The sequence below is a fragment of the Ruditapes philippinarum genome, unplaced genomic scaffold (assembly GCF_026571515.1).
Source record: "Ruditapes philippinarum isolate M1 unplaced genomic scaffold, ASM2657151v2 ctg3667_1_1_1_1, whole genome shotgun sequence".
Lineage (NCBI taxonomy): Eukaryota > Metazoa > Mollusca > Bivalvia > Venerida > Veneridae > Ruditapes > Ruditapes philippinarum.
Genome location: NW_026861498.1, coordinates 85214 through 102217, shown reverse-complemented (window position 1 = coordinate 102217; position 17004 = coordinate 85214). Strand labels below are relative to the sequence as shown.

Below are 17004 nucleotides of genomic sequence, written 5' to 3'. Positions count from 1 at the left end.
AAAGCAAACTACAAATTAATGGTTGAGACAACATTTATGGGACTATTTTCAAAAAGTAAATTATCTGAGAAGAAATTAAAAAAAAACCTGACTATTATTGTCAATGTTTTAATACCTCCAGGATACGAAACACTATAATTTGACATCATCTAAAATGTTTTATACTTTTATTGAAAATGTTCTTGTATAATGTCATCGCAAAGATAAATAACATTTAGCTAAATTCCCTGCTTCAATAACAAAGCAGTTAATTTCAAAAACAGAACATCAGAAAATAGTCAATGGCATTAGTCAATCTCACAGAATTTTAATTGCATGAAATGATTCAATAATGGTTCTTCCAACACAAAATGTAAACTTTTTTTCCGCCATAAATTGAAATGAAAGTTTTGACGTATTTTGGACTATTAACTAGTATCAAATGAAATTTTACAAACGACATTAATCTATATTGGAATAATAAAAGTGTTACAATAAACAACAAATAAAGACAAAGGAAGTCAAAGAATAAGAGCAAACATAAAATAATAAAAAGATAAGGATGTTCAAGATCCATTTTATTAGCAGTTGAACACGGGCTTTAACTAGCTTTGAGTTTACCTTTTATAATACAAGAAGCATCTTGCCATGTTCCATCCGCTTTGCATTGTATAAACTCAAGAGACTCGTCGAATCCGTCGCTGCACGTAACATTTGCCTTTGATTGGTAAGTTGTCTTTTCAGGGATTGTCAGAGTTAATGATCCATTATCAATTGATGCCAGCTCGCCACAATCTTAAGATATATGATATACATAAGTATTGTCAAAGTTGATGAACAGAACTGATTTATGATAAATGTGTACATAGTAGCTTTCTCCCTTGACAAATCAACATTATGATACCACTCATGACAAACTTCACCATTAAGTATCCGGAAATTTAAAATGAAAGTGCTATAGAAGAAACGTGTAAAAAATCTAGAATACAAATATTTCAGACCGATTTTGCTAACTGTGATTTCTGCTTGTATATTTTCAACGTATGTTTATAACAACTTCTTAACTTCACAAGGAATAATTAGGCTGACATTATGTTCTAATCGAAAAGGAGTTTTAAAATCGAAATAATGTGTATTTTTTAAGTTATCTATTACATCACATGTGAAATGTATATGAAATTTATTACCCTTGATGATGCAGGACGCTTGTTCCCAAGTACCATTTGCCAGGCAACTTATCGAGTCCGTAGACCTATCAAATCCAGTGTCACATGACACGTTAGCGGTAGATTGCAGCGTTGTGAAACCAGAACGTTCTAAATTGATGGTACCATTTTTAATCGTATATGGAGCTCCACAATCTATAGAAGTGTAATAATAAAAAAAATGAAATCACACTGTTTCACCATAAATCTTCAATATAATATAGGCCCCCACTAATTAGAATTCAGTTATAATGAATGTAACTGACAAACTCCCATGATCAGTTAGAATTACATAGCAAATACTTACCAACAAAGCAACTAACAAACGCCCATGATCCATTTGCCAGGCATGAAATTTGATCGACTGATGCTATAAAACCGTTATCACACGTGACGTGAGCCATAGATCTATAAATAGTCTTTCCTGGTTCTATCAGGGAAAAGGAACCATACTGAAGACCTGCCGGCGTACCACAGTCTAAATAATAAAAGAAACTATTCAATACCATTTATTTCACTTGACTTTACAATGATAATAATTGTGATGGATTTTATTAAAGAATAGAAAACAGAATAAATTTGATAATGTTTGGTCTAACTTACTGACCACATTGATCACCTAACACTTTGGAGTCAACTACAATATGTGCCTTCCCATTCAATTGCATGTTTTAATGTAAATATGCATATAACTGCAATATATGTATAACAGTGAATTGGCGTCTTCGATAGCGCTGACGAGTCAGATTTCTAATATGGCATGTATTATACACGTTTTGGAATAGGTATTCTTAAAATTGATACATTTGATTTTGTTCAGAAAATATATCATATTAAATTTAAAATACTGAAGAAATGATAGCTTTGCACCGGAATAGTACTTTACATTTTGTAAGTGTACACAATGAAACACATATTGACAGAAACAAAGATCAATTGAAAGTAGAATTATGTCCTAATATTCAAAATGTCGTTCATCGTGCAGTGTGTCACGTATTGTTGATATTTAAAGCATGTTTGATTAATATCAATGTATGTGTATCTAAATGAAAAACCTTTAAATGTTTCCCAAATGTTAAAAAGGATGGCATAGAAGTGTAATTTTACATAAGCTAGAAACTTTAGCTAAAAACCTTTTGGTACACACTGGACAATCTCCCATCTTCCTATCACTAAGCAACTAATAATACCATTACTAAATTCTGTTTCTTCCTCATCAGTTCCACTATCTGAAATGCCACAAACACTGAATTAAAATATTTAATTATGTTACATCTATCGTTTAGAATGCTAGTTAATCAAAACAAGAGAGTTAATTCCTGACCATGACATAATTATATGGTTTGGCCATTTGTACTTTTGAATTTCGATCTGCAAGCTAGCTCGTTATTCAACTCCTGCTCGAAATTCGACCTTTTGCAAATTTTAAATTTCGATCATCGAGATGCCTAAAAAAATAAGTCCAGGTCAAAATCGGCTTTAACTAAATTTTCTATTTCTGACAATTTTACATACCTGTACAAGTGTAGTTTGAGTCTACACATGACTTGCCACATAATTTCTGACCTTCGGCACAATTTGTTTGATCCGCTGAAATCAAGAGAACAAAACGATAATATAACACATGTTAAATATACTTCATTATCAAAATTTGTTTAAAGGTTTATCATTTTGCATTTGAAGAAATTATTTGTCAGACGAACTGTGAAAAATCTTTCAAACATTGTTCTAAATAAGTTTTCTCTCTAAAAATAATCTATTTTATTAAACCCTAAAAAATTCACTATTGATGGCATAATATAAAATGTCAGCTATCTTACAACATAGTAATTCATCAAGTTCGTCAGGACAATCAGGAAAGCTGTCGCATCTCTTACTGTTTGGGAGACATGAACCGTCGCCACATTGAAATTCATTACTACTGCAATTTCCTATTTAAGAGAAAGTATCTTATTAGATATGCAAACAAACAGGTTGATTATAAAGACAAATTTATGATAGCGTAGAAACAAATAAAGATTATATAGAGGCAAATGGTGATAGCGTACTAGCAAGTAAAGATCATGTAGAGGCAAATGATGATAGCGTACAAACAAATAAAGATCTTGTAGAGGCAAATGATAATTGCGTAGAAACAAAGAAGATTATGAAGAGGAAAATGATGATAGCGTAGATACACATGATGAAAGCGTAAAGACAAAAAAGGGAGCGTAGAAACAATTGAAGATTGTGTAAATACAAATGATTATATCTTACAGACAAATGATGATAGCGTAAAACAAATTATGACAATATAGTGACAAATAATAATGGCGTTTAGACTAATTATGATGGCGTAAAGACAAATGATGATATCGTAAAGACAAAGGATTATTGTATTGTAAAATGATGATCGCGTGAATGATGATAACGTAGTGATGAACAATAATCGCGTTGTAAAAGTGATGATCACATTGTGACGAATGGTGATAAAGTAGCAACAGTAATGATCGCGTAGTAATCAAAGTAGTTATCGTATAGCGATGTACGATGGTAACTTAATGAATTGAATTACGATTGCGTTGTAAAAGTTATGATCGTATAGCGACGGAAGACGTAAACAAACCTACAAATGATGATGACTAATGCTGATCGCGTAGCGAAGAATGTTGATTGGGTAATCAATAATCATTAATATGGTTTGTCATGATTACATATTGCAATACATGTATCAAATTGTTGTTGCCTTACCTTTCACTTGAAATCCTTCGTCGCATATAACATTTGCTTTTGCGCCATAAGTAGTGTTTCCATCGGTGACAAGCGTGATTATACCATTGGATATGTTGAAGGGTGATCCGCAGTCTGTTGAAATAAAAATAAATCACTTAGAATATTTATTATATATTAACCTTTGTATTATAGTTCAGATATTATATTTCAGAAAAATGTCGGTAAAATTGTGATTATATAACTGAAAACAAATAATCGCTGGTCCATTTACATAGCAAATTTAATTTGAAATTTGTAAATTATAGGTATTCAACCCAGTTACACCACAACGTCGTACAGAATTTAAGACAGATAAGAAATGAATACCTTCTTGAGTAGTGTTTCTTGACAAGATATAAGTGGACAAGGTCTTCGATAATTTGTATACATAATGAAGATATAATAAACATCCTTGAAATCAATCATAAAAAGAGGCATGAACATGTAAACAATTGACTACCTTTAAGGTTGCATTCGGTTGTATTCCACAAACCCGTATCTAAACAGCTTACTGTTTTATCTGCGGACTCATAACCTTTGTCGCAGACGACATTGGCTAACGCGCCATAACCGCTGTTTCCATCTTCGACAAGCGAAATAGTCCCATGATGAATGTTGTTTGGTGTGCCGCAATCTGAAACGATAAAATACACAATTTTGATGAAGAGGAGACCTAAAATAACTTATTTTATATCAGAAATAGCATTTCAACACTGGATTAAAATAACAACTTTTAATTTACATATCATATTGGATTGATGAAATATGGGTCCCCTGTACGTTATTACAGTTTTACGCACGTAGTTTATCAGCTTTTGTTCTCTACTTAATGTTTTGTTTGAATAATAAAAGGTTTTTTTTGTTCTCCATAAGGCAATTTATTATTAAAATATTACATTGCGTCCAGTTCTCATTACATTTTTCTAGTAAACATTTTATTTTACACAAGAACTTGCCGAGTTTTAAAAGTTTGTTTAAAGTAACGAGACCGCCAATAATATTTATGATCCTATCAGTTTATCCATTCACTTTTAAATATTGAAAAACACACCAAAAATTAAAACTTATCAGGTACCCTCAGATAATGATATTCAAAAGTGTCCTGTATATTATAGTGAATATACGATCATTGATGTGTTCAGTTGATATATAATGTTTATAATTTTCATATATTTTTGCATATCAATCATGCATTGATAGATACATGTATATAATGCCTACGTACTACGTAGATGTTGGTGCTAGAAATTGAGTTCCCTTACAGAAACACGACAAGTTCATTTAGGAACACATGCATCTTACAGTGTCCTATTTTTCAAGATTAATAACCATTGTTAAATCTTATCGTTGGTCATTTTGTCAAATGTAACACAAGTATTTTTACATATAAAGGTTCATTACCTTTTTTAAGGATTTTCAGTGTACTACATTATTTCATTATTTCCCTCTGTACTTGTTTCGAATCCGTGCATTTTTTATGGATTTAACTCAATACAGGATTGGAGCAGTACCTCTTGACGCTTGCAGAAATCATGATCACAAAATAAACAAATATCGTTTTTTTGCCGATTATTACATTTTTCATTAATTATCATACATTAATCGGTGTGAAAAGATGAATCAGACATTTTAAAGTTCATTCTTAAGGTGAAAAGGCGAAATTTTAGCATTTAAACATTCAAATAGAATAGAGAAAATAAGAATCCCTAAAGAAGGCCCAACATGTCAAAATTGAATATGTTGCAGGCTCGGTTACCTCTTGTCTGGTATGTACCGGAATACGATATTGAGTGTACTGCTCCAATCCTTTTTTAGTCTCACTCTTTTTTGCACCAACGTTCTTATTTAGAAACATCCTTTTTTAAATTTCGTTTTTATCAAACTTTGGTTGTTTACGTTATTCTCTTTAAATCTAATATGACATTACTATAATTTTCCGTGTTTATAAAATGGATTTTTTCTTAGCTACAAGACATTTGTCTTTGCCATGCAAAAATTGCTACTATTTTTACTTGTATCGAATTTTACAAATAGCAAATGCAATTTTCATAACTCATGTGATGCGTTCTCAAGAATAGAACGGTAAGAAGATATGAGGAATATTGCTACGAAAATTGTGCTCAAGATTCACTGGCTTGATTTTCAAAAGACAAATAAAGATTGCTTATTAACTAAACATGAAACATACTGTCTCCCATTTCATCTATTTTTTTTTAAGAAGAAAAATACATTTGATTGGTAATTGCACGAAGCATTAAGCTGTATCAGTAAAACAATGTATCAGTAAATGCGGAATAAAGAGTTGTGTAAATACTATCATGACATAACAATTCTCCACGTTACTGTTATTGCTACTTTAATTTATAAGAATATTTAATACTTACCCATACATACTGTCTGCTCCTCAAATGAACAGCTTAGTTTAAAAGCAGTTTCTTCAGTCACTGAAGTTAAGATAAAAACAATTTTTACACATAGAACGAATTTACCTATATACAGTAATCTAGTAAATTGTAAAAAGGGCTGAAAATATTTTACAGGTTTGTTCGTATATGTCTCAATACGTTTTCCAGTGAGTGTTTCAATGTTGCTGCTGTAAAGTAATAATGTTTAGCCATATTGCAATTTTAAAAAAGGGGACAAAAACATGACTGCTTCTTAACACAGGTGCCATAGGTTTGAGCCTTTATCAGGTAACGACTATGTTTTGTATCACAAAATGAAATGTATAATTTATAGCAATGTCATTGAAATTACATAAAAAATCCACATTACCTCCAAATCCGAGAAAGAAGAACCCTTCTTGATTCTGATCAGAGTTATCATTAAAATCAATCTTTATATAATTTGTTGCAAAACTTTTCGTAACTATTTCGTTAACAGAGTAACTTCTACAATCAATTTTGTCCAAAGATGTGCTTCTCCCATCAAGAAAGTCAATATTCTGTTCACAATTGACTTGATCTAAATACATGTCAGCGTCGATAATATAACTGTTAACGCGTGACGTGCACGAGAAAACTTCTACTGAACAAGTGCACGAGCTGTCCTCTGTCGCCACACGTGGGTAATCGTTGCTTGTGAGATATATCGGTTCTCCCGCAGATACAAGGCTGGTTCCTGAGCAGCTTGTTATTCTCGACTCTAAACGAGAGCAAAAGAAAATAATAACGTTTTAAATGACATTAAATTTCATCTGTAAACGATAACGTCATTTATTTTTAATTTTAAATGAAATCATATTTATTTTCGATTGCAAAAAGAAAAAAAGCTGACAACGTCATAATTATCGGAAATTTCTATAATTAAGCTTATGGCATTAAGATACATTCATAATAAACAATCTATTTTATTTATTTATTTATTTTTAGACGAATATTCTTTATATTTTGACGTCCTTGAATGATATCCAACAATAGACTTGCACATTATCTAATCTTGACAAAAATATTCATCATTTTTAGTGAACATTTCAAAATAATTACTGACTATAAATAGCGAACAGTGCATATCATGATCAGTCTACACCGTATACAAGGCTGATCTTGGTCTGCACTGATGTGTCGATTTGATTGCCACCAACTTGCCGTTTGGCAGCTGCAAAAAGTTGCCTCGTACTTCACTTCAGTGTTGTTATATTTTTCTGGTCTTTCGGGGTTATTGATTGCAGCACTTTTAGTTTAAATAATTAAGTACTGCTCAAGCCGGTGCTAGGGAGCGTGAGGGATGTTGCATTTTTTATGATTCCTCATGTACCGTGTCTGCAATTTTTATGTTATTTCGGTGTTTTAATGAATACACCTTTCCCAGGTATTGTAAGTTACCATTCTACTTACCAGGTACACAATAGTGATAAATGACAACGTATGACGGCTCCTGAGGTTTTGCTTCTACGCCAAAATCTCGAATACCTTCAAGCGGTTCGAGACTGCAATCAGTCCTTCCGGAGCACAAACGCCTTACAGTTGTGATGTCATCGCTGTCTGCCCCTATTTTGTAATGAGCACTATCGAAGTCACAGCATGTTGCTTCACAAGTCGGATGATAGTAAAAATAGAACGATTGTATGACAATAACACCATCACTGCCACAGGTTATATCCAAATTAATTTTTAAGTCACAAGTGGTCTTGTTTCGTAGTTCCTCTTTTGGAATGTATTGACCTAGCACTACAAGAATACATGTAAAAGAATGATTATTTTATAGATAATTTTTAGATAGATAAGTTAACATGAAATATCATTTTATGGTTTTTCACGTACACGTTAAAGCAGCATGCCTTTAGAGTCATGCTTATTTTCATAAAAATTCTGAAAATCTGTTTTAAAGTAAAGTATTATGAAGTGAACAAGGAAAGTTTTTTTCTGCCCGACTGTGATTGACAAAACTGAACATTTTCAATAATTGGAATAGCAAAATGAAAAATTGAAGTTAGACAGCCAACAATGCACAGTTTAACAGCCAGCAGCCGGATAGTCCAACATTGGCTGTAATTGAGAGGTGGTCGTTGCTCATAGGGTTTGTGTCAGACTTGAAATATTTGTAAGTTTTACCCTTGTGAAGAGGCATAACAAATAGAGAATACATGATCCTTTTCATGTGATGTTGTCTGTTAATAAGTATTCATTACTTAAACATTGCAGATACTGACAGGCGGACATGGTTTGAATGTGATGTGTGTTTGTTTTATAGGCTACATTTTCATAAACAGTGGAACGAATTTTGTCTCTTGACGAATCATTATCTTTATTTTAATATAACCTTACTAACATATTTTACGTAAATATATAAACGCATACAAAAATTATCAAATTACCAATGATTAATGTTCAACTTTTAACTTCTTAGATTGCATATTTGATCAAAATTAAGAACATATATTTTAGTCAGTTCTCTTCGGTATGATCGTAGAATGCAGTGTATAATAGTGCAATTATTGTAATATCATTTCGCAATCCAACCTTACAATAATATGTATGCACACTCACTTTACTATCATCAATGATATTAACACACATTCTGTTATTATAATAAAAAATCAACATTTCCTCACCTCTGTTAAAACTAAGGAGATAAACCAAATTCACAAAGCAAATGATAAATACACGAATCCCCATTGTTTCCTTATTTGTTTAAAACTTCAACTGATGAAACTATTGTTAAACGTTACCAATTACTTCCCGAATGAGGATATTGCTTTTATGTATATACCCCACTTGCCCACGAAATACATGCGCACCGTTAAAAGAAATTATTTAAGGTATCACTCCATATTAAACTTAAGGTACAAAAAACATACATAAACGCTCATTTAAGCTATATTCGATACAAGAATAATTTCATTTACCCTTTCTTATGTCGAGAGGTAATCAATTATTCTCTAATCTACTATAGCAAGAAACAACAACAAATACATAGGAATAACGCTTAATATTTGGTAGAACATATCGAGTAAAACAAAGAGGGTATCACGTCTGGAAAATAAAATAATCAAATCTTTTAAACAAATTATCAGTAAAAGAATGATGTAACCCAGATACATATATATACCAGAAACATATCCATTCAGAGTATTTCCATCTCTTAGCTAGGCCTGTATAAACTGTAGTACACCAGAGACTCAATGCAAGACGTGACCATGTCAGTTTCATCTGTTTTTTTGAAAATCTTATTAAAATTTTCGCCAAAAACCGATAGTTTATAATATGTCCAAAACAACATAAATAGTATAAATATTTTTATAAATATTAAAAGATTAAAAATATTAAAATTTGCTTCGTAGTTTCTAGCGAAAAAATGTAAAACTATATAACTCGGTTATATAAAAATCTAACAGGGCACCACTTCCGCCCAACAGAAGGCAACACTTCCGCCCAACGAGGGGCAACTCTTCCGCCCAACGAGGGCAACACTTGCGCCCAACGAGGGGCAACACTTCCGCACAACGAGGGGCAACATTTCCGCCCACGTAGGGGCAACATTTCCGTCCAACGAGGGGCAACATTTCCGCCCAACGAGGGGCATCACTTTTGCCCAACGAGGGACAATAATTCCGCCTATTGAGGGGCAATTCTTCCGCCCAACGAGGGGCACACTTCGATTCAAGGCAACCATTCGATGTAAAAAGATATGCAAACAGAATGAAAAGAATATAATCTTCCTTAATTTACAAATGATTCATATATGGTTATAAACATTATCACTGATATATAAAGTAATAGTTTCAAATCACTATTGGATGAAATAGTTTTCAAACAACAATTTGATGTGATAATTGTAAGTCGCAAAATAATGTAATAGTTTCAAAACACATGGCTTTTGATTAATAACAGTGTCAATTATAAATGTAGATTTAATGACACAGACAAACGGTCCTTCAAAGAATCTTCCACATAGACGTCTTTGGCCAATGTACTTTCCGACCGACCATGTCTTTTCCACAGTCTTTCACTAGTTTTAAAGTAAGCACTTACAGTTTCGGCACCAGATCAAAAAGAATGTAAGCCATACTTAGACGAATCTAATCCTAATCTAGTTAACATGTCTTTAAATATTTCTCTAGTTCTATATATGATAAAGGTTTATTTGGTGGATTTCTCAATATATAAGATTTTTTTCCAGAGAGAATAGGTCAGTAGATTCATCAGATTTCCTCGCAGCGTGTAAATATCTTTGTAAAAGAGTTACAGGCCATGATGTGTTTCCTGTTTTAGCAATGAGTACATTCTGACCATCTCTATAAACGTCAGTTTTAGACTTTTCTATGTGTAAAGAACAATAAGAATAAAAAAATTCAACATCGGGCCATTTTAGATCTAAGGCTTCACTAATTCGTAAAAAACCCAGCTTAACACAAAATACACAAGGTAACTATTCTCAAATTTCCCAGATAACAATTCTTAGAAGCAAAAGTATATAATAATATTTTCAAAATATCAGGAGAAATAGGTTGTTTTTTCTGCTCTGGTCGACATACTTTCCTGACACAACCTTCCAAACATAATTTTAACCAATTGTCTTTACATGGATTTTCTTAAGAAGCTAACTCGTGAGCACAGTTAATAGCATAAAACGCTGTATTTAATTTTGATTTCCCACAACACTCATTCTCGTACTGCATTAAAGACACTAAATACAGTGAGGCAGGCAAAAAAAAGAAAACTGTAATTGCGTACACCATTTTAAAACTTTGTCAAAAGAATATTTATATAATACGCATCGTAGATTGTTCTTTGCAAGACATCACGGCGTCTCTCACTTCTGAGAAAAGCTCCTGGTTGTTAGGCAAAAATGTACACATTTCTTGTACATCTAACCAACGCTGACTGGTTAAAATGCCTGTTAAATTGACAAACAATAATAAAACAAAATATTTCATTATGCTTAATTATTATAGCATTGCTTTTCACAAAAAATGACCTTTTAACCAATCATAAAACATAAAATATATGAGTCAAAACTAACAACATTCTATTCTAGCAACAATTACCTTGCTAGTAAAGTACGTAGACCAAAAATAGTTTCTTTGTTTCTGCCTTGAACATATATATCCTTTTGATCATTAAACAAAGGTGTTTCACAAACAAATCGCTTAAGATTTGATGTTTCCCCAAAAATCATCGGGGAAAAGGGCTCGAAGGCCAGTAAGGGGCGACTAATGTACCATTAGCTTTAGAATATAATAAATAGTTTAAAGCCTTTGGTATCAAATAGACTGGAGGAACAGTTAAGTTATTTTTCGATCCCTAATTTACTGTAAAAGCATCCACATTCTCAGATGAAGGAGTGAAATATAAAGAATTAAAACGAGGTAGTTTGTTATTATAATCATTAGCAAATCTGTCCACTGTTTGTGGACCGTATAAATGATCTATGAAACTAAAGAAATCCTGTGATATCCCATAATCATCATAATCTATCAATTTGCTGTACATGTCTGCCTCTTTATTATTATCCCTCTGTATCCAATTAATATCCAAATAAATACTATATTTTGCACACAAAGCCGAAATATATGTAAAGATAACTCTTGCAAATTAGATTTTGAACTGCCCTTTTCTATAATACTGACACAATTTATACTGTCAGTGTACCAAATAACTATTTTCCTGCCAGTTTACTAACAAAACTGTTAAGACCATAATGAATGGCTAATAATTCCCTGTAAGTAGAACTCTGATTTTGCTCAAACTCTGTCCACGCTCGATGAGCTTTAACCTTGTCACATTCTACTAAAAATGCTGCTTCCGCAACATTAATAGCATCAAAGTATGCAATAACTGAAGGTAAAAAGTCTTGGAACAGCTTCTTATTGAATGGCTAAGACAATTGACTTTCCAAGAACTGAACAGTTAAATAACATTCTGAAATATTCATTTCGTTATCCCAGGAAACCCTTCTTTCTATTAACTGATAAAAAGATTTTGTTTGTAATAAAGCCACGTTTCCTAGAAAAGGCATCATAGAAATTATTTTACCAGTTGTGCCAACTTCCTAGCAGTAACCCTCGGACAAAAAACTCTTCATAACCCTAATACAAGATAAAATGTTTTAAATACGACGATAGGGTATTTTCAAAGTCCCATGTTGAAGGTCCCAAATGAAGCCTAACCCCTCTAATCTTTGAACAGGGACAAACACTGATTTTTCCTTGTTAGTTAAAAACCCAGCTTTAAGTAATGTAGAACTCACAAAATTTGCATCACACAATGCATGTTCAAATTGACCTCACTCATCATGCAGAAACAGAACAATTCTTAACCCTTTTTGTCGCTAAAACTTAACTAAAAGTCTAAACAATTTAGTAAAGACGAATGGAGCGGACGACAAACCGAAAGGCAATACGGAGAAAACAAAGTAATGATTTTTTCCATGAAAAATCCATAAAAAACCAAGGTAAGAATGATGTATTGGTTTGATTGAAATATGATGATAACCACTTGAAAGGTCAAATTTATATATAAAACCACAATGAAAAAGTAATTCCGTGGCAACCTTGTAATCTTCAAATTTATTACGACCTTTCTTAACATAGTTATGCAAAACACTTAAATAGAGAATCAAACGTTTTTTCCCTGAAGAATCTGTAGCGACGGACAACGGATGGATATTATGAGGTAAAAAAAGGCAGCTCATAAACATATTGTTTTTGTAACAAATTTTCAATTGCTTTGCCTACAAAATCACTATTCTCTTGTGCCGACTAATTGTTTCTCATAAAAAAAAAATTGGTGGCTGAGATAAGAATAGAATAACATAGCCGTTCTTTATGCAAGATAGAATATCATCGATAGGTTGTATCGAAGTTTCCCAAAAATCTAAAGCTTGTTTAAATCGACCTTTAACTGATAAATCAGAAATTTTGATATTTCTTTCTGTATATTCACAAAATATCTCATGATGACAAAAATTGCAAGTCATCCAAAAAACAATACTTATCATCTTCAAAAGAAAATCTTGTGATTAATTGTTTATTAATCTTGACTTCCTGCTTGTCACATTCAGGTGCTCTTGACTCTGTTGAGGAACCGATGGGCTTTGTATATGGACCTGTCCTGACCCGTGTACATCCAGATGCGATGTGTCCCAACTGTCCACATTTGAAGCAAACGACTGTTGAGGGAAGTTGTTGTTGGTAGGAGGATCCGCCAGCCATGGCATATCTTGATTACGGTGTTCGGCGAAAGCTACGAAAATTAAACTGAGAGCTTTGGTTAAAATTAGTAGACAGTTAGGCCTTTTCGAAACGACCTTTGGCCTGGTCTTCAGCTTTACGAATTATTTTATCGTCATCAGAATTGCTAGCCACATCTAATTTCTCATACTCTTGAATGGTGCCCAAACCGGAAGGAGAATTGTCAGCGAAATTCTGATCGGTTTATTTCTACGTTTGATAAGATGTTTTGCTTCAGAAATATACTCATGAGTTTTGCCTGCATGTCTTAGCTAAAAAGCCTTATCAATACTGTCAAGCACATCATCAAGTTCACAATTGAATTGATACTGTTTATTGTTAGATAAACCTATTAGAGTAACAGATGAATCTTTTCTAACCTTTTTCTTGTAGCTTCTGCAATCCACTCTGTATCAGTCTGAACGCTCCTCTTGAAGTCGTTGAATTTAGATTCAAAATTATTCCTCAATTCGTCAACAATTTCTGTTCTTTGTGACGATTCTCCACGTGGCTGAGAATACCGATTTTCTTCAACACTCATAATTTCGTATTTAAACAAGTTCTTGAAGTACTACCAAATGCAAGCGTCGAGTGTAGAAAACCCGCGAAAACACTATATTTAATACCTCACTAACCCACGAAATACACGTGCACCGTTAAAATAAAATATTTAAGGTATCACTCCATATTTAACTTAAGGTACAGAAACTGAAATTGAATCTATTTTTCCAAGTTGAAACTTCAAACATTTTTTTCTAACAAAAACAATAAAAAAAATCCACGGATAAAGGTATTTTGATACTTCTTCTGATGCCTATCTGTAAACACCGGTTTGATTGCATGGCTAAAAATAACTTTCTCGGGAAATCCGAATTACAAAGAAGGCGAAACATATACGGCCGTCATGGTAGAAATAAATAGATCTGAACTTAAGTCAGATTGGGATTTTGTGCTATGACGAGTTACGTGATAAAATGATAATATAAATACCAAGTCGGTAAACTAATAAGTTGTTATAACCTGGTTCACCTATGCGAGATAAAATAGTTTAAAAACGTTAAAAACATTTGAAACCGTATGACATTTTATACTTTAATTTGTGGTTTTCACGTTTAAACAATTTCGAAAGAGGAAGTTTGAAATTATAGTAAATTTGCACAGACTGTTGAACATAACTTTTTGTATAATACATTTATAGTAGAATACATTTTTATGTTTACTTTATGGGTTATGCGACTGAAAGAGAGCATAGATAGGATTCGGTTTCATTCAAGTGATAAGAAGAGTCTGGGGCGAATGATGCATATTAATATAGACCATCTTTGTAAGTTTCTGCACCTTTTATTAATATTATAAAAATAACACAATGTCTCCAAATGTAAAAGTGCACATTAGCAACCGGAGAACTGAAATAACACCCAATGATGAGCTGAACCAACATTTAAATGTACTTTTTAACAATTATGCATTTTTAACACATTCGTCATTGTATTTTGGTGTTTTTTTATCAGGAGAGAGAACCAAACATTACGTAAAGTCCATAAAGATTATTTGCCCCTGGGGAAAATATTGACCGGGTATTTAATATTCGTTATCAGGATGATAGATGAAATAACACCATGTGACGTCATATTATGCTATATAGTACGTAGTTAACGAGGATATAAGTAAAGGTTACTACATGGGGCAAGTGTGCCTTTAATCCATATTGGCACACTTGGCGACTTATTTGCCCGAGAGTTTTAGCCCGAGGGCAAATTTGAACCAAGTGTGCCAATATCGACTAAAGGCACACTTGCTCCATGTAATGACCTGTTTATTGCATATGTTCCGCAGGAATTTTTCAGACTTGAATAAAATAAAGCAATAACGTAATTGTTCTAATGTATTCATTAATTGCTTGAAAATAGATATTGTTGTTCGATAGATTATCTAAATCCATCAAGCGTTTCGCCAAAGATTTCAATGTCCTCTCGACGGCCATTTTTTTCGATGCGGTTGTCAGTTACGTAACGTGAATACGCGCGGACTTTCTGCCGTTTCTAGATAACAGGTGCGTGACGACCGGAAATAGCCTCAATATGGGATTTGGGCACACTTTGCAAGTGCGCCAATATGGCTTATTGGCACACTTGCTCAAATACGGGACTTTGGCATGTCATTTTGAGAAAAAAGAAACGCATTTTTATTACTAATTATAGTAACATATGCAATAAAGTTTGTTATTGCATATGTGTTACTATAATTAGTTATAAAAATGCGTTTCTTTTTTCTCAATATGACATGCGAAAAATTATTATAACATTGCAGTTAAATACACATTGAACATTTACCTTGATTTCACAGACGCTTTCATAATTTCAAATAAGTGACATACAATTATTTTGAGGTGTCAAGCTTCAGTGAATCAAGGAAGATACAGTTACTTTAAATTTGTTTGTAATACATGTACTTTCCTTTGTATAGTAATGTATCTGGTGTTTTATTACAACATTTATGTACGGTATACGCTTGAAAAAGTATACCGATAGATGTAATTTTGATTAATTACATTATAGAAGCTGACAAAGTATTTTCATCTCTTTCCTCTCATTTCCCAAATTTCAAACTGATTAATATTATCCATGGGAAAATTTATATCTTAAGTAACTTTAATTTTATCTAATTTTAAAACATAAAATTTGATTTGGCAACTGCAGGTGTAGTAATATAATTACATTGTTCTTTTGGCAGAACAGAAACATAAAGAAAATATTGGCTATGCGCTTGCGTTCACATGAAGAAACCAGTTTAATAAACTAAGACAAAAACTGAAAAAGGATTAATTAACCGTTAACCTGCTAAACTGTTTTATCTCCCATTATTTGAAAAACATTTTTGAACAGTACAAGTCACGGAGACCAGCCCTCGAGGTTATAAAACTATCTTATGAGTTCTCTCTCAATTCGCAGTGACTTCATTGGTCAATGTATATTCTGTGACAATTTCTGACCACTCAAGTACTTGAGATGTGAGTTTGAGGTTAGAAAATTTCTTCAAAGCCTCATACCATAGAGACGAGATTTTAAGATTGACTAAGGAACATCGCATAGATTGTCCTTAATTAATTTCTTTTATATTTGTTATTGTTATTATAATAAAACTGAAATAATTGGTCTGTCAATTATTTAGATGAGATAAACCTAGAGAAATGATATAATTCTGATATATTTAATATAGATATGAATTATCATTCACGGTGTATGATAAAATCTGCAAATTTTCCGGTGCCTTTCAAAGTGAGATGAACCCCGACTCACAGTTCCGAGATAAATCGTTACGTGAAGTCACGTTTAGACCAAAAAATGACGTGACCTTTAATCTGCTCTTTCAGTACACTGTAGCATTTAAAACGTT

General features: G+C 32.6%; 1 protein-coding gene across 6 annotated transcripts in view; it reads right to left on the bottom strand.

Annotated features, from left to right (window-relative positions):
• LOC132715859 (sushi, von Willebrand factor type A, EGF and pentraxin domain-containing protein 1-like) overlaps positions 1-9110 on the bottom strand; it is a 37913-nt gene extending 28803 nt beyond the window's left edge. For 5 of the 6 annotated variants that reach the window (XM_060698949.1, XM_060698952.1, XM_060698955.1 and 2 more), the window contains exons 1-12: positions 8989-9110; positions 7772-8104; positions 6711-7079; positions 6320-6379; positions 4396-4569; positions 3915-4028; positions 3005-3115; positions 2700-2774; positions 2318-2413; positions 1492-1662; positions 1167-1340; positions 601-774 (exon numbers count right to left, since the gene is read on the bottom strand). In XM_060698949.1, coding sequence (XP_060554932.1) covers positions 601-774; positions 1167-1340; positions 1492-1662; positions 2318-2413; positions 2700-2774; positions 3005-3115; positions 3915-4028; positions 4396-4569; positions 6320-6379; positions 6711-7079; positions 7772-8104; positions 8989-9052 — 1915 coding nt within the window. In that variant the 5' untranslated portion in view covers positions 9053-9110. The remainder of the gene's footprint in view (positions 1-600; positions 775-1166; positions 1341-1491; positions 1663-2317; positions 2414-2699; positions 2775-3004; positions 3116-3914; positions 4029-4395; positions 4570-6319; positions 6380-6710; positions 7080-7771; positions 8105-8988) is intronic. The other variant, XM_060698950.1, reaches the window with a different exon arrangement.
• Between the last annotated feature and the right edge of the window lie 7894 nt (positions 9111-17004).